The 18,091-nt window shown below is 36.6% G+C and overlaps 2 protein-coding genes across 12 annotated transcripts; one reads left to right on the top strand and one right to left on the bottom strand.

Moving 5' to 3' along the window:
- Positions 1-473: 473 nt before the first annotated feature.
- LOC141618462 (putative NOT transcription complex subunit VIP2) lies at positions 474-8,070 on the bottom strand. Of its 11 annotated transcripts, none has more exons than XM_074435575.1 (14): positions 7,982-8,070; positions 6,204-6,242; positions 5,946-6,114; positions 5,800-5,851; positions 5,467-5,685; positions 3,863-4,072; positions 3,672-3,773; positions 2,836-2,921; positions 2,646-2,726; positions 1,950-2,375; positions 1,810-1,862; positions 1,677-1,718; positions 923-1,067; positions 474-828 (listed from the first exon to the last, which is right to left on the bottom strand). In XM_074435575.1, exons 3-14 carry the CDS (start codon positions 6,090-6,092, stop codon positions 769-771), a joined length of 1,623 nt encoding a protein of 540 aa, XP_074291676.1. In that variant the 5' UTR covers positions 6,093-6,114; positions 6,204-6,242; positions 7,982-8,070; the 3' UTR covers positions 474-768. The 11 variants fall into 11 exon arrangements, 7 of the variants coding, with proteins under 7 accessions (XP_074291676.1, XP_074291677.1, XP_074291675.1 ...); XM_074435576.1 differs by having other exon boundaries at positions 6,204-6,266; positions 7,982-8,048; XM_074435574.1 differs by having other exon boundaries at positions 6,204-6,246; positions 7,983-8,045.
- Positions 8,071-14,673: 6,603 nt separating this feature from the next.
- Positions 14,674-18,091, top strand: LOC141618461 (abscisic acid receptor PYL8-like). The gene is made up of 3 exons (XM_074435570.1): positions 14,674-15,048; positions 16,818-17,033; positions 17,414-18,091. Exons 1-3 carry the CDS (start codon positions 14,917-14,919, stop codon positions 17,642-17,644), a joined length of 579 nt encoding a protein of 192 aa, XP_074291671.1. The 5' UTR covers positions 14,674-14,916; the 3' UTR covers positions 17,645-18,091.

Genomic DNA, 18,091 nt, shown 5'->3' with positions numbered 1-18,091 from the left:
CAATCAGCGTTGGTTAATGGAATTAGGAAAGGCATTGCTTTAAACTGTATCTTGAAGACTTGAAGTTATTAAATGATACAGACAGTCCCCTTTTTGATAGTTTTTTGGGGAAAAAAAAGGCGATTAATTAGTTAAATAAACAATAAACGATACTGCAATAACGTAGGATCATCAACGATTCAAAAGTCTTCAGCTTTTTCGAAATCTCCAGGCTTTTCCAGAAAGGAGCAATTGCTTCGTCTTTGTTTCTCCCTTGTTAATAGCAATGAAACGGAGTAAATAATCATCTTCCCACAATTTTCGAACTTGTTAAACAATTTGATGCAACAGAGAGAGCATATACATCAGATTGGCGAAGTTCAAACGCAATTTGATGCAATAAACGACAGTCGTAAACTAGAAACTGGAAAAATGAACCCCATTGGGTCTAAATGGAACTATTACGATTTTTGGGATAAAACCAAGTAAAAACATTGAAAAAGATACAACTCTGTTATTAAACTTCCTGAATTGAATTTATCTGGCAAGAGCAACCAATCCTGCCTAAATATTACACTGATAATTTACAATTTGTGAATCGAATTAAAAGAAGAAATAGGGTTGCTACTACCCTTTTGGCCCTAGACTCTCCCAAATTAACAGCAAGATTGGCTTCAATTCACCAAATAAAAATTATAGAACAGCTCTGGTAATGACGGCCAACCCGACTGGTGTTAAGATCAAGTGTGTAATACACATGACTTAGTAATTTACATGCTACTGGGAGATTTATTGGTGATGTAGAGCCGGTCTTTTCTCGACAGATTCATAATGGATGACAAAGTTTTCCTGCAAAAAAAAGTATGCATCAGGGTTTAAGCTTAAGTTTATCAATCAAATCAGGGGAAAGAACCAACAAACAGAAACACAGATAGATAGATACCTTCAGGGATGTGTCCCAAGAATTAGGGTCGAAAGCAAGAAAAGATCCCCTTTCATATGTATTGGTCTTGGCAAGAGATTCCATGTTCGGAACTCTCATTAACCACAACCGCAGATCTTTGTGGTAAAACCAACCTCTGTTATAGCTGCGAGAATATGCAACAAACAGTTGGCAAAGTTGAATAGCTGCTGTAAAAAAATTCAGGCCCTTGATTTAAGATATTTTCACATAGGAAAATATGCTTGTGTAAGGCGGTTTTACACAAATTTATCGTAAAACAGGTTCTTTTAATAACCACTTTTACCCACTAATATGGTTGTGTTTGGATCCGTTTTACAACTATATTAGTGTAAAATCGCCTTACACAAGACCAACGCTTTCGCATTAGATTTCACAAATTCTACTTTGGTGACACGGGGTTTGTCTTATTTGCTACTTAGGTTACCTATGGTGGTGTGATGACTGATGCACCCAACATTTCATCAAAAACACAAATATTTTCACTTTGTCAAAAAAAGTACTTTAGGTAATATTAATGATGTTATATCTTGGGCCATCCGTGAGAAATTACTGCAATTATTAAAGTGAGAAATTTCTAAGCACACATCAGCAAAGTGGAATTTGCCCAAAACTCCAGCCACCAAAGGGAATTTTCCAAAGAGTTTGAGGATAAACAAAGTCGAGTAAATAGATAAAGAACTCGGAGTGGATGGGGGCGGGAGCAATAGAAAGGAGTATAAAGTGTAGGTCATACAGCTCATTTGCTGCAAATAACTGAGCTTCGTCTTTTGGCATACTGCAAAGAATACAAGGCTCAATCAAAACATCGCTCAAGATTTGAATTAGATCAACCACGAACAGTAAAGAACCTTGATGAGAAGAGCTACCTGTAAAAGATTAAAAATAGTGTCTGTAGCTGGAACTTCGCAAAATAAGCTTGCTGCAAGTGCAAGGCAAACAGTCAAGGAAATAACATATACAGTCCCAATGGAAAACAAAAGTACCTTGATCAAGTCAAGAAGCTCACATTTAAAACAGGAGGTTGTTTTCCGAAATAACATTCCGGTATATTGAAATCGGGTTCGCCCTTAGCCGGCTCATCAGACCAAGGAGAGGCAAAGGTCTTATAAAGATTTTCTGATGAATTTAAATTAAGACCTAAAGTCGTCAAATCAATACCCAGGGCAAGTGATGTTAGATCAGGATCACTCATCCTTATTACGCTTAATAAACCAAGTAATCCAAAGGGGTCAGGAGCCACTTGAGATGATTGCATAGATTTTAAACCCTGATCTCTAAACGTTTGATTTACTGACGGCATTTGCTGAAGGCGAAACTGCGGTTGATTCTGCTGTTGATATTGCTGCATTAATTGTTGCTCATATGTACCCATATTAGAAACTGCGCCTGGTGAATTTAGGGTCCTTAGGCTCATACCAGGAGGCATGCTGCTCTGTTTAGTAACAATATCACCAAATACAGGACATAAGAAAATACTCCAAATAGCATGTTTTTTTTTTCCCTGTTTTCCTCTCTTCAAAATTAATACTCCCTCGAAATTTTTATCAAAGACGGTTTTAACTTTCAAGAGAACGGTCATGTTTTGAAGAATCAAGAAACTTATTAGATTTGTACCATATTACTGCTCCATATAACTTTCAAATGAATACTACATCACAATTGAAATGCTGCTTACTAAAAGTGAAAAGGATAAAATACTGACAGATAGGGTATGCTGTTGCTGCTGCTGCTGTGGACGGTGAGATGAGTACATTCCACCCAAGTTGAATCCAGATCTTCCCATCTACAACAAATACTTTTCAACGTAAGGGCACACGGGGATAAGCCTCAAAAGTTAAAGGCAAAAATACCAGCTTTAGAACACAACTTAATCTTGACCACTAATGACTCACTGAAAAATGTTGAGATTGAATAGGTACGCCATTATCATGAAGCTGTTCCTTCTGCTGAAAATCGATTCCATAATCAGCACTTCCAGCTGTTAAAAGTGAATTGCATAAATTTGTGAAGAGCACGATGCGTAAAGTAAAGAAAGGCAGAAAATTGGAGAAACTAGTATCGATGTGATAAACAAGTCAAATCAAATAAAACAAAATAAACCAGTAAAGTAGTAAACCACTGTTAGAAATACAGAATACAGAAACCCTGAGATTCCTAAGTCCTAACCAACAAGACTGATTTTGCAACAATGTAAAATAGCTATTTGTAAATGAATGCGTCTTTCTCCACATATCTATACTTACAAAGGGTAGAGGAAATGGGAGGAGACAAATCATAAACTTGGCTATCAATCACCTCAAATTAAAACATCACCATCTAAAATCCCAAGACTTGTAAAACTAAAGGGAGAAACTTAAAATTGGAGTCTCCCGTATTCACCCGGTGTGTCAATCGAATTATAATACCAAGGCCCGAGAAACAATCACAATGGACAATGGATAAGTCAACAAAGACAGCAGACTGAATTGGGTAAATGGAGTTCTAAAAGCTTGTCTGCAAACAACTTAGTATAGACAATCGTGAGGTTGTAAGGCATTATCTAAAGCAGCTCTTTGTTTAATAATCAGAGGCAGCAACGTCTTCAAGTTTCTGGCAAATGTCACGCGCAAATATCAAGTAGAATCATAAGAAGGAATCTAGTTGATTTCATCACTAGAAATAATAACACACACTATTTGGACCACAGATACCACACTCTCACTATAAAGTTTTAAGGTTAGCCGCCAACCTTTGAAACCTGGTAATGCAGGAAAATCTTCACTTTGGATACTGAATTCCTGGTTTTGTTGTACAATGGGACTAACACCAAGTCCTTGTTTCCTTAGAGAACCTGCATATTTCATCATAAACCTCAAGCTACAAGAATAAAGATTGGGAAAAGAAAAAAAAATTGACCAAAAAAACACAATTAGCTATTACCTATTTGCCCATGCGGACCTCCAGCAGAATTTGGACGACTACCTAACTGAGGGAAATCATTTAAAGTAAAAGGAGAACTGTTGTTGGAGTTTTCATCATTCAACATTCCCATGGAGTTTAAATTATTTACTGCTTGAACATGGTTCTGTGAAAGAGGCCCTCCAGTCGAAGGATACGAGTTCCCAAACATGGAAAGTAGCTGAGGAGAAGCTGAGGAAAAAAAATCACAATTAGGTAACGCAAGAATCAATGGATAACTCACATCAGTCAGGTCCACCCTAAATTGTTGAAGGCATTATACCATGTACACGATTTAAGGATTTATGCAGAAAGGCCTACAAAGGTCGGACTTCGGAGAGGTGGTAAACTGAACCGTAATTAGAACATTAATTTTATGGCTGATGGTATCACTACAAAGAGATAGAACGGAGCACAGGAGATTGGCTATTCCAAATCCATTATCCTTGAGAAAAACCACCAATCATTCAACCCATATTGACATTCATTGTTACAATTCTATCAAAGATACTATTTACAGTCATCTTTAGTAAATAAAAGAAAGTGGGACCACAAATACTTGCTTGGTTGTTTTATCAGCTAAGAAACGGGATAGAGGCCACTAAATTTTACTCTTCTAGATAAAAGAGCAATCAAAGGGACAGCAAGAGGTCGCAGGTAGGTAATAATGCAACAAGCCCGCAATCAAAAGAGCATTGCTCAATCTTAAGAGCGAAGGGGTTTGCATCAATGTGATGATTGTGAGCTATATAAAAAAAATGGGCAGTGCAACAAGGATTTCAAAAGCAAGTTGGCAATAAAAGTAAAAGATCCTTTTTGTGTAATATTTTTACAGGTCAAATTGTCTCTCTGTATTGGTTGCAGCACAATTAAGTTTGCAGTACTGTACTCTCTCCCATCGGCTTTACCAACATTAAATATCTTTTTCATCCATGCTTCCCTTTTCATTTTGTTCCTTCTCTAACAAGCGGCCATAAATCATAATTAAATTGTCTGAACAGATTCTCGAATATATTCTTCATCATCTATCAATGATTTTCTTTTCCTCTTAATTTTTGATCGCTTATTTCCTATAGTTAAATCTCTTCTAATCTCTATTCAAAAGGTTTTTCTCAATTTTATGTCGCTGCCCTTTCTTTCTCTTAACACTTATTTTCTAGCCTTTCTTCATTTACAACATCGTATTTTCCCTACCCTCAACTTTTTCATTGTTGACACAGTGTTTGTTCCATTTAGCAATTCATTTTAATCAACCTCAAATCAGTTTAGGTCTATATCTTCCTTGTTGTTATGAATTGCAGAGGAGATATCTATAGAAAAGGGCAATCTCAACTACGCAACATAGCTCTATTTTTTTTCAATAAAGACCTCACTCACCCTGCAACATTTCCTTTTTCTTCTTTATGAAGCAGCCACATACAATAGTTTTGTTCTTTATTTCAACTTCCAACAACCAAAAATCCTAGATAGTGGTAATGCACACCAAGTTAGTCATGCTGCTTCGTAAATTCATCATCACTTCTTTTCTTGCTGGATCATGTAGTAAGTGATATAGGAAGAAAGGAATATGAATAGAAACGTGATACCTTGTTGGAGTACACTGCTATTTAATCTATTTGGTCCTTGCACTCCTAAGCTCCCAGATCCACTGTTTGTAGACATATTCAGACGGGAAGCAAGACCGGCCACAGATATTCCTCCTCCTGAACTTAAATTTCTCCCTATATTGCCACTGCCAACCATACTCCCCATCGAGCCAGAAACTCGAGGACCTGCATTGCCCAAAACAGGGGAGACACCTAGGCCTGGAACACCACTACGATTACCAATAGCAGAAGAAGTTGGAAGAATACCGGGAATAGAACCACCCGCACCATTTGTGTTATTACTATATCCAGGACTTCCTACAACATTCATACCTCCTCTATTGTTAATCCCTGAATATCCACCATGCAAGCTCCCATGAGACATCTAAAAATTAGTACGCAAACGTTAAAATCAGGGTTTAAAATAAGATTAAGCCAAAAGACTAAAATGCATTGCATAATCTACATCAAACTGTTACCTGAGACAGAGCGACAGGGATGTTATTTGATGTAAACCGCCCACCTGGTATGTTGCCTGTATTTTGTTGCACCCCACCAGAGGCAACAGTATTCATTGTTGAATTTCTGGATGCAAGAGTATTGGGAACGTTAAAACCACCATGCATACTGTAAGACCTCGATGGATTCCTGCATTCAGAGAGTTTAAAAAGGGAGAACTGCATCAACTAATTAACAATAAAATGTAATTCAAGTGCATCTAACAGCACTGTCTATACCTGATTGTTGACAAAACTGCTACCGCTGGTCAATTGCCTCTGCCGGAAATTTGATACAGAAAACTATTCAGTAAAAAAATGCAGAAACAAGAAAAGAGGATGTTCAATATATATAGTTCTAATTTTTTTTAAAGACTTAATAAAACAGAGGAAAAGCGGAAAATATCATCTTCACTGTCATCTAACAGTAATCATAATACATGGAGTTGAAATATGAATACAGGAATATCCAACAACACAGTGGATCACTTCAAAGATTTTGCAGTTTAGGGTTCTTGCTTGGCCTGGATGTTATTGTCACAGAAGTAATGCAGCTTGTCAGCTCGAAACAAAGTAGAGGAGGGAATGATGGTGATAAAGGGAAAATAAAGGGGTGGTGAAGGTTGGATGACTAGGTAATAAGGAACCATTACTCCAATATGTGGACAATGCATTAACACTACATCAGAGGTTACTGCTTCCTTTTCTTTTATGGTTATATGGTAATAGTACATCCTCTTTCTTTTCGTCCATCCAATTGTTTTTGCTTCCTTTTTCCTTTATTTTTGGGTCAAACAATCATGAGATTTAAAGTCTATTTTTCATAGCTTTCTGGACATACGGTGCAAAGTAATTGCTACAAAACAGGGGTAGGCCGCCCCATTCAAAGTTATTAATAACCAAATTATCCACGAAAAAACAACAAAATCAAGTCAAAGGTTAGTACCGGAAAGGTTATTTTTTTCCCGGAAATTGGTTGTAGGTAGTGTTAAGACATAAAGATCCATTAAAGAGGAGTGTTTCACAAGATGAATATAAAAAGGAGAAGTTTGCAAAATCGGGAATTTAGAAGGTGATGTCTGGAATTGATCCTTTAATCTAACCAGAATATATATCATTGGCGATAGACAAGATGTATAACACTATCACATAATTCTAACAGCTTGCATAATGAGATTACATGACTAATAGATCATGTTGCCCAAAAACACGGCACAAGATATCAAAAAAAAATGCTCCAAACATTTTGAGCAAAAGCGTGGAGGCCTCAGAAGCCAAAGTATTTACGGTTCATGTGACTTGGACACACCAACTATGGAACACGTAATAAAGCATCAAATCCACAGCTTTCCATCTATTTCATGAAACTTGAAGATCAGATTATTCGTGGTCAATTTATCCACGCACCATTCCTAAAATCACCACTTGTATAGCCATCCTATTTTCGTAACAACTACTACTATACTGCTAATGCCAACCAGTATACAAGCTATCAATAAAACACGGCTTCTCTTCGGAATGCAAAAACTGTCAATGTGGCCAATCCATCCAGTGATACAAAAAATCGTCAGTGTCACCACTCTTTTGGGACAGTATTAGTCCTTACTCCTTACATACTTACCCTCCAAATTTTTCCAACGAAACGAATCACGAAACCCGTAAAGTCGTAAACTACATCTTAATCCATAAAACCTAATTCCACACCCAAAATTCCCCAATAACAACATAATAATCACACAAATTTAACGAAACCAGTCAAATCACAACATGGGCAGATACAATTAACATCAAAGCATCACCCCCAAAACGCTTAAACACATCAAATCGATGAAATTTCTCAGACCCAAAACTAATTTACTACTAATCCAATAAAACAAGACGACCCAACAAGTAATAAGATCAAATAATTAAAAAAAACATGAAAATTGGAAAATACAGTGAGAATTATTATGGGATTAAAAGGGATAAGTAGATCAAAAGATAGTGATTTGATTGAGTAAAAAGATTAAAAAGGGTACCTGAGACGAAGTGTGGTCCGTGCGGAGATGGTGAATACACACACAGTAGCAAGTTAATGTTTTTAATTTGGTTGGGTATGTTTTACTTCGTTTCCAATTGGTAGTTATTCCTTTGCTGATTTGGGACACGTTGCTTTCGGGGCGGTTATTTGTTTATCTATGGTTTGTGTTGGTTATTTACGAAAGAGAGTTGGTTATTTAAGCAAAAATGTGGGAAAGAATGTCAACTGGGTTAAAATTAACAATCCGTCTCATTGAAGACGGTCACTATCCGTCACAAGCTGAAGATGGATAGTGGTCCTCTCATAAAATGCAAGTGGGAGGGCAAGTGGGGGTATCCATTTCACCTCAACTTGCACTATCCATTAGCATTTTGTGAGAAAAACACTATCCGTCTTCACCTTGTGACGGATAGTGTCCGTCTTCAATGAGAATTTGTGTAAAATTAAAGGTGATAATTCTGACAAATAACAATCATTGACCTAACCCGAAACACAACACGATTTACACGAACTCGACAAATTAACAGCTTATGACTAAGACATTGTGACCCATTTATGTAATGAAATTGACACAAACACGACACGAAACTTATGCATGTGGGTTAGGGTTGCGGTTTTGCAATGCGCCATCCATACAAATAACCCATTTATTTAAGTTAGTTGTAATTTTGTTTGGTTAACTTGATAATCAAAACCAACAAGCTCAAAAGTAGTAGTTATAAGTCATCATTTTGGGTTAATTGGTTATGAAATCTGGGTTGGGTTAAGGAATTAAATGGGTTAAACGAGTTAAGCGGTTTGAAAATGAACTATTTAAGGAATAAATGGGTTTAATGGGGCTGGTTGGATTGTTGAAAAAAATAAACGGGTCGAGTAAGGGTTGAAACAAATAATCTTTATGTAATTGGGTCGAATTCAGATTGAGGTAATGATGACCCATTTAAAAGTATCACCTACAAACTCAAAACGATCTAACCTATTTACCAGGGCTCTCAAAACGCATATAATTAATCAAATTAGTCATGCGAAACATTATGAAAATAGAAACACAAATGAATTAGACATTAGGATGGTCGGGAGGCAATTAAATGTGGCATCGCGTCCGTCCTAGTTGGAGTGGTGTGAAGAAATTCATATTAACTCACATGTGATCGATGTGAGTGTCTCAAATTGATAGAAGTGGAAAGAGTTTATCACTTTATAAGTTAATAGGTTGCTCCCTTTATTGGCAATTGGTTTTATAGTGGAAACTCTTTGAACTTATGTGGACTCTCTCTCTCTCTTCCATTTGGTTTCGGCCAGGCCAATTTGCATCATTTAACATGGTATCAAAGCCCACGGTTATTATCATGGGTATGAACTGTGCCCTTATTACCCGCAAACCGATTTAAAATGGGTCTCACATGTGAGGGGAGAGTATGAAGAAACTCATATTAACTCACATGTGAGTGTCCAGCATCGATAGAAAAGAAAAAAGTTTACCACCTTATAAGCTAAGGGGATACTTCATCTATTGTCAATTGGTTTTAGTGTAGAATTTTCTTGAGCTTATGAAATGGACTTCCACTCCTCCATTTGGGAGCGGCCCATGCCCGCTTGCATGATTTAACAAGCGGATATGGATTAGAGCTTTCACGGGTGGGTGCGTGGGTGGGTATGGTACAAAAACTGTGTCCGTCTTGGGTGATGGCTGATGGGACGAAGATGGATATTGCATCATACACACTTCATATCAGGACAGTCAATTATTAGAAGTTAATATACTAATTTATAGAGAGTTTTACAAACTTTTTGTAGCCAAATAACCAACTTGGTGAAACACAAAGTGAGGAGTGTTCACCGCATTGGTAAACACATGTGGGAATGGGGTGGGTACGTGTTTGAGATTTCTACGTATTGGGGCAAGTATGGTTTTGGAAATACACAATTGTTAAGGTGGTGTCAGAGGTACGGGGTACGAGTTTTTCTTAATAGGCACATAGCAAGGAATTCCATCTCACCTCGACAATAACAACCTACAATACATCCTAAAATGCAACAAGTATATAGATAATTGGGATGAAAGAAAAATACCGTATACTATATTTTATAGCAAATTTATACCTTCAACAGTTCAACCTGATCTATATCACCTTTTCAAAACTCACATTTTTTACTTTTTATTTTTCAAAACTCATGCTTATTAAAAGCATTTCTTTAACTCTCTTTTTTCGGAAAATTATATTTATTAAACTATATTAACAATATATTATTCATTTATAACTTTACTATCATCCCTTCTCTTTATCTTCCATTGTACATAGATTCCATTACATTATTATTATTATTATTATTATTATTATTATTATTATTATTATTATTATTATTATTATTATTATTATTATTATCATATTATACTTTTTTTATTCCACTTTTATTATCTTACTTTTTATTTTGGGTTGATCTAAAGAATAGCACAAGTAAGATCCTACAACCAGTTGTATATTAGCATTATACAACTGGCTCATTTATAGTATATTTAACTGAATCCCAATCTAATATTTGTTAAACAAAACACTCTCCCTCTCCAAATCTCAGTGTAACCAAACGATTATTGCAAAACCCCCTCTAAACCTCTCTTAAGTGACAAAACTCCATTATTCTCTAATGTGGGAGACTTCCATACTCGTTTAAGTCCAACCAATTCTGATTTTTCAGCTTCAATGTCTATGAACTCATAAATTAAATTCACATGAAGAATATGAGCTATTATGAAGCTATTATAAAAAAGAATACGAGTTTAAACTTAATTGTAATGTACTTTCGAAAACATGAGCTATTATGAAAAAAATACAAGCTTAAACATAATTGTAGTGTACATTCAAATATCCGAGCTACTATGAAAAGAATACGAGCTATTATGAAAAAAATACGAGTTTAAGCTTAATTGTAATGTATTTTCAAAAATACGAGCTAATATGAAAAGAATACGAGCTTAAACTTTCAAAAATACAAGGAGATGTAATTTCTAATTGTTTTTCCAAAGCCATTGATTATGAGTTAAATGTTTCAATTTCCATTGAAATTTATTGCTCATTTGATGTTCATGTTCCTGATGATGATGATACATATGGTGTTTCATCCGCCTTCGAAACTTCCTCCACTTTTGGTAAAAATTGATTAAATACTTATTGATTATGATTGAAGAAGGAGAGAAATAATAGTTGATAGATTAATTTAATGGGAGAAGATGATTAATTAACTGCGTAATGAAGAAAGATGGAGAGAGGGAAGAAAGATATAGAAGCAGTTAGAGAGAGAAGAGGGTTGAATTGGATTACGTAGTATTGTTTTAGGTTTTAACAAAAATAAATAAGAAAGACTAAAATAACCTTAGATGTACAATAGCATTGTGCATCTCGATGTATAATCCATGAACTGGAAGAATAGGGGTAAAAATACGTACTATACCCCTTTCATTAGGAAGAACGAGGGCATTGTGGTTTTGATAGAAAGGTGGTAGTTAAAAGATTAGGGATAAATGTGGTAGTCCACCCCTTTTAGTATACCAAATTTGAAAGAATACAATTAATTTAGAGATTTCCGCTTATTCAACCAAGCTCTGCTCGGGAAAACAAGCATGGAGATCGACGGTTCAGATGGAGAGTCTATGAGCAAAGATAATTAAAAGTAAATACTTTCCCACTTGCGATTTTATAGATGCTACTCTCGGACATAATCCAAGTTATACATGGCGGGGAATTTATGAGGCTAGAGCGGTGTTGAATTGTGGGTTGAGATGGAGGATTGGTGATAGAGCAAATACACGGGTTTGGAGGGATGCTTGGATCCCTGGAACGCAGACTGGTCGTATCATCTCGCCGTGCACGGCTGGATACGAAAATATGGTTGTGGTTGACCTTATCGATGAGGCAGGTGGCTGGAAGAGTGACATTCCGAGTTCGTTGTTCCTACCTTTCGAAGCTCAGAGGATTGCGAATATTCGGGTTTGCGTGAATAGAACGGTTGACTCTTGGTATTGGGAGGCCGATCGGTATGGGGAGTATATGGTTAAATCGGCGTATGGACTCGTTGCTGGGGAAGCTCTTGATATGGGTGATACTTCGATATGGGAAAGGGAGAAATGGTTATGGATTAGGCTCTGGAAAATTCCGGTTTGGCACCGAGTAAAGCCCTTCTTCTGGCAACTGTGCAGCGAAGCGATAAGAGCGAATATTGCAACTCGAGTGGGAGGTGAGTCTTCTCTTTATCCTTTATGTAATTTATATATTGAGTCAAGTCGTCATTTATTTAAAAATTGTGGGGTTGCGCGACGGGTTTGGGAGGAGGTGGGTCTCGATTGGGATGTGGATGATGGAGATGGGGGAAGTGTGCAAGATTGGATGGGGGCTTGTTGTAAGGATATGGGGGTGGTGAAGTATGGTCGTCTTATGGTGGGGTGCCGGGCTTTATGGGAACATCGCAACAAGGCTATTTTCAAGGCGATGACTCCTGATCCGTGGAAGGTTATTCAGCGTGTCCGTGATGTCATAGAGGAGACCGAGAGTGGAGGGTGGGTACGTAAGGAGGCGGCATAGAAGTGGCGGTGATAGTAGGGGGCAGTGGAGGAGGGGATGGAGGGTTGGACAGCTGCTCCGGTGGATTTCGTAAAGGTTAACGTGATGCCGGGGTTAAAGAAGGCGAGGGAGTTAGTGTGGGAGCGGTTTGTCGAGATGAGGAATGTCGCGTGTTGTGGGGCTTGTCTTGTGTCAAGGAGCAAGAGTGGGAGCCGCGGATTGCTGAAGCGGTTGCTGTTTATGACGGATTGTTGGAAGCAAAGCACCGGGGTCATGCTAAGATTGTCTTGGAGAGTGATTGTCGTGAAGTTGTGGACGCTTTGAAGAAGTTGCAGCGCGATCGAAGTATTTTTAATCAACTTGTAGATGATATTTTGTTCCTTTGCGAGTCTTTTACTTCAGTTATTTGGTCTTTACTCGTAGAGTTAATAATAGTGTGGCACATGCCCTTGCGCATGTCGAACCTAGGATTACTAGATGCATGTAGTCGGATTCGTTACCTCCGGCTGCAGGTGATGCTGTACGGTTTGATTTATTGTTAATATAATTGAATTGATACCTTCAGGTATTATTCTCAATAAAATCCAATGAATTGCGGTTTTTGAAGGTTGTTTGGTTACCCCATTTTTTATTAAATGGGGAAGTTTCAAATTCAATAAGAGTTTCCAACTCTTACATGATGGGGTATACGTATACCTACCCCCTCATAATCATTGGAAACTCCTAGAAAACAAACTCCAGCATTAACTACCATACGTATTATTTCAATTCAGGTGAATTTCGATATAAGAATTAAAATCACATGCATTACAAATTAACACATCAATTTAGTTCCAGTGGTGGAGCTAGGGGGGGCTAGCAGAGGCGGCGCGCCCCCCTGACGGATGAAATTTTCGAAGTTTTTAGTTAAATTTCCGATTTTTTTCGAATGTACTTTATGAAATTAGTCGTTCGTCCCCCTAGAATTTTTCGCCCCCTAAGTTCAAATCTTAGCTCCGCCATTGTTTAGTTCGTGTATGAACCAAACCAGGCCTAAAAGTAAAACGGAGGATGTAAATAATACTTTGTACTCGTTTTTATCTCAAACCAACCAATGACGAAGAGTCGAGGACCATTCTCCCCAACCTATTTTAAGCTTAGTCAAGGTTTGTTGAGTATTTCCAAACTTATCCAAAACTATATTCATTGTTCTTGGATTAGTATCAAAAATTTTCAACACAAATAAACAAACTCACGTCCTTTTCCAAAGGTAATAAAGTAGTACTAGTACTAGTACTAGTAAAGCACTAATAAATTCAATACGAAGTCATCAGGTCACACACTCACACCACTTACAAAATGAGCTTAATGGTTAAGACGGGGGCATCGTTTATTAATCGCATGTAGACACAAGTTCACACAAGTTTATTCATCGCATGTACTCCCTCTGTTCAGTCACTTATTTACCTATTTTATTTTTAGGCGTAACCGTTACTAAGTCGCCTAGGCTGCTAGGCATATAAATTACTTGAGATAATTTCACATTTACAACCGTCTTTAGACTTAAACCGATCACAGACAAGCCTCTCAAAAAAAGAAAAGTTAGTCTTGTGCAAGACAGTTTTACACTTATATAGTAAATAATAAGTCTCCATTGTAACGGGTATATCTGTCACAAGTTTATGACGAGTCAAATATCATCCACTCAAGTAGATAAGACAAAAGTAAAAGTGCTTAGGGAATCACTAATGGCTTGTCAAAATCTAGCCAAGTGAGTTTTATTTGACCCATTACAAGCTTGTGACTGATATCGTCCGTCACAAATGAGAATTTGTATATAGTAAAACAGATCCAAACACAATTCCACTAATGAATAAAAATAAAAATGGTTATTAAAAAATTCCAATATCCAATAACTTTATGTAAAACCGTCTCAACCAAGTATTTCCGTAAAAAAGGAGCACGCAACCACGAGGACGTTCTCGGAAATTCACCCACTTTTCACAAACACAAACGCATTAATCCCATCAAATATCTTCCTCCATTTACTGTAACAGTAACAAAAAATAAAAACAAAAATAAAAAATCACTCCGTACAAATAAAATAATCACAAAAAAGTACCATTTCATTATTTTATTAAAATTAAATATAAACGCGATGAGGTTGTCCAGACCTTCGCGAATAACAAACAAATCCCATTCACATCCAGTTAGGAGAGAGAAATACCGCACTCCCCGAGTTGACTCGTCCGAGTCACGAAACTCGACTCGTCAACACTTGCTGATTCCGCCGTAGCTCGCCGGATATTCGCCTGAGATTCTGCGATTGCGGCGGCTAGGGTTTCGATTTTTGTTCGATTGCGCGGTTGACTTTTTTTTTTTAGAGGGAGAAAGGAGGATGACGATGAATGGTGATGGATATGGCGGAGTAATGGAGGAAGAGTATATAAGAAGACATCATAAGCATGAGATTGTTGATAGTCAATGTAGTTCTGTTCTTATTAAGCATATTAAGGCACCTGTTCATCTGGTAATTTCTTACTTTTGTTGAAATTAATTTCGTTTTGTTCATGTAATTTTGTTATTATTGATTTGTTTATGTTAATTGTGTAAATAATGTGTAATGTTGTGTTTTTTCGTTTCAATTCTTGATGTTTGAGTGTTTTGTGTTTGATTTATCAGTGATTTTTGCTGTGAATTGCAATAATTTATCCTCAAATTGATTATCGCGTATTGTTTGATAATTTTCGGTATAATTAGTTGATGTGATTTTGTTTTTGATTTCTGTATTGTGTGATTCTGTAAATAATGTGGAATGTTATGTTTTTAGTCGTCGATTCTTGATAATTAAGTGATTTTTACTGTTAATTGCATGAATTTGACGTCAAATTGATTTTGTTACATACTCCGTATCATTTAGTAATTTCTTTTTGTTTCGGTTAATCTTGTTCTTGCTGATTGTCTTCTGTGATTGTGTAAATAATGTGGAATATTGTGTTTTTAATTTCGGATTCTTGATATTTTAGTGATCTTTTAAAGTGAATTGCATGAATTTAACATTAATTTGTTTTTGTAGCTCATCGTTTGGAAATTCTTTTTGTTTCGGTTGATTTTGTTGATGTAATTTTGTTACTGTTGATTTGTGGTTTGTGTATGTTGTTTTTATGTGATTGTGTGAATAATGTGGAATGTTCTGTTTTTAGGGTTGCAATTTTGATGTTAAGAGTGTTTTTAGTTTATGAATTGCAGGAATTTAAAGTTAATTAGATTTTGTCGCATATTGTTTGGTAATTCTTTTTGTTTCGGTTGATTTTGTTGATGTAATTTTGTAACTGTTGATCTATGTATGTTAATTTATGTGATTGCGTAAATAATATGGATGTTATGTTAGCTATTTAGTTTGGATTCTTGTGTCTAATTGTCTCTATTTTATGGAATTGTTGATCATGGATGTGAATTACAAGTATTTAATGTCAAATTGATTTGTCTTGTGTTTTCTTCGTTTTGATTCGTGTAAATAATGTGGAATGTTACGTACGTAGTATTTTTGTTTGGATTCTTGATATTTGACTGTATTTAGTTTGTTTGGTGTTGATTTTTACTATAAATTGCGGGAATTTTTAGGAGTTGAAATGTCAAATTGAATTTGTTGCATTAATTGAAGTAATGATAATTTTGATCATTCAAGATGTAGAAAGAAGCTAAATGAGGCTATGTTTTTCACTTGTGAATGTACTGGAATCATCTGTCTCATAAACTAATGTGCAACACAAACGACAAGAGATAGCTCTGATTTCTTGTTTGAGTAGGGTTTTCTTGATGTTGAGCCTTTTTTTAGTACGTTTAGAATGCAAGATTCGGGAAGGATTGAATGAATAACTAGTTCATAGCGAGGGTAGGGTTTGTAAATGTCTATAGGATATATAGTCTTTTATGGTCAAATTGGTGCCTTTGAAAATTGAGATGATACGTTACCTGTGGTTGCGGAAAATCTTTTGGAATGTTGATTTACAAATGTAGGAAAAGTCATTTGAATGAACTTGCTCACAGTTGAGTCGAGTCATATCCCTTTTCGCGATGAAAGTGTGCATTTAGGTATTGAGTTGTTTCCAGATGTTGCTCGACCGACTAACAAGAATGTTGTATGTTCCTTTCGGACAAGGGAGTGTGTGTGGTTTTCCGGACCGATTAGCATCGAGTTGTTGAAACTTGAATTGATGATATAGATGCTGCATTTGTTGTCGAAGTAGCACCTAAAGTTTTCCTGGTTTTTGCTGATGAAACAGTATCTTCGTGCAGGTCTGGTCGCTAGTCAGGAGATTTGATCAGCCACAAAAATACAAGCCCTTTATAAGCAGATGTGTTGTTCAGGGAAATCTTGAGATTGGAAGTGTTAGAGAAGTCGATGTTAAGTCTGGACTTCCAGCAACTACTAGCACTGAGAGATTGGAGCTTCTGGATGACAATGAACATGTTCTTAGCATCAGGATTGTTGGAGGAGATCACAGGCTAAAGGTATGTCCATTGCATTCTCAGCTTTCTCTGCACACGACGAGTTCTCTGCTTTCTGCTGAACATATTTATTGTGTCATAGGCTTATAGGTTTATATGGTCGTAGAGAGTCTTTTTTGGACGATTTTTTTAATCTATTATATGCACCTTTTGTTCTTATTTCTAGTGTAGCCAAAAACCCGCTATTTGTTTTTTGGTTATGATGAAATAAAGTAAAATTGGTACCTGTATTATCTGTGCTTCATTTTGTTGTCATTCGATGCTATTCTCATAATTGGTTTGCCATGGGGGATCGTTCTCCTATTATTTAATATATGTCGGTTAAACATGTGTATGATTCCATCTAGATATCGAGAGGAATTTAACATCTTTTTCACTTTCAGAACTACTCTTCTGTTGTATCTCTCCATCCAGAGATCATCGAGGGAAGGCCTGGTACAATGGTGATCGAGTCCTTTGTAGTTGATGTACCCGAGGGCAACACCAAGGACGAAACCTGCTACTTTGTTGAAGCCCTAATCAAGTGCAATCTCAAGTCACTTGCTGATGTCTCGGAGCGTTTGGCTGTACAAGACAGAACCGAGCCAATTGACAGGATGTCAGTACAGGTCTGAAGTTACGCGGCACTAAGCTTTCTTCTCCGTGGATGAAACTTGGAAGATAATTCATATTGCAGAGAGACTTTGACGTTGGCTGGTACTTCCCCATCTTCTATATACGACTGCTTTCATTACTTTCGGTTTTGCAAAGGCTCGTGCATTTTATAAAACTGGTGAAACCACAAAGCTCACATAAAAGGGTGCCATAAAATGTTCATGGAAGAGTAAAAAGAAATAGATACCTTTTTTTTTTTTTTTTCCATCTTTCTCAAAACTTCTTTTTCTTGTGCATGCATCTTAGTTGTATATATAAACGAGTGTTTGTAGATCTCTGTCGTAATTTCACAGGGTCTGTTGAAAGACTCGAGAGGTGTTCTGATAGTGTAGTTACAATTTGCATTAGGGAACTGGGATGCTTGTAATTAGTTATCTTCTCTTTTAGTAAACTATTCGTTTTGAAAA

Source organism: Silene latifolia, chromosome X (assembly GCF_048544455.1).
Source record: "Silene latifolia isolate original U9 population chromosome X, ASM4854445v1, whole genome shotgun sequence".
Classification (NCBI taxonomy): Eukaryota; Viridiplantae; Streptophyta; class Magnoliopsida; order Caryophyllales; family Caryophyllaceae; genus Silene; species Silene latifolia.
This window is presented reverse-complemented; position numbering and strand designations above follow the sequence as displayed.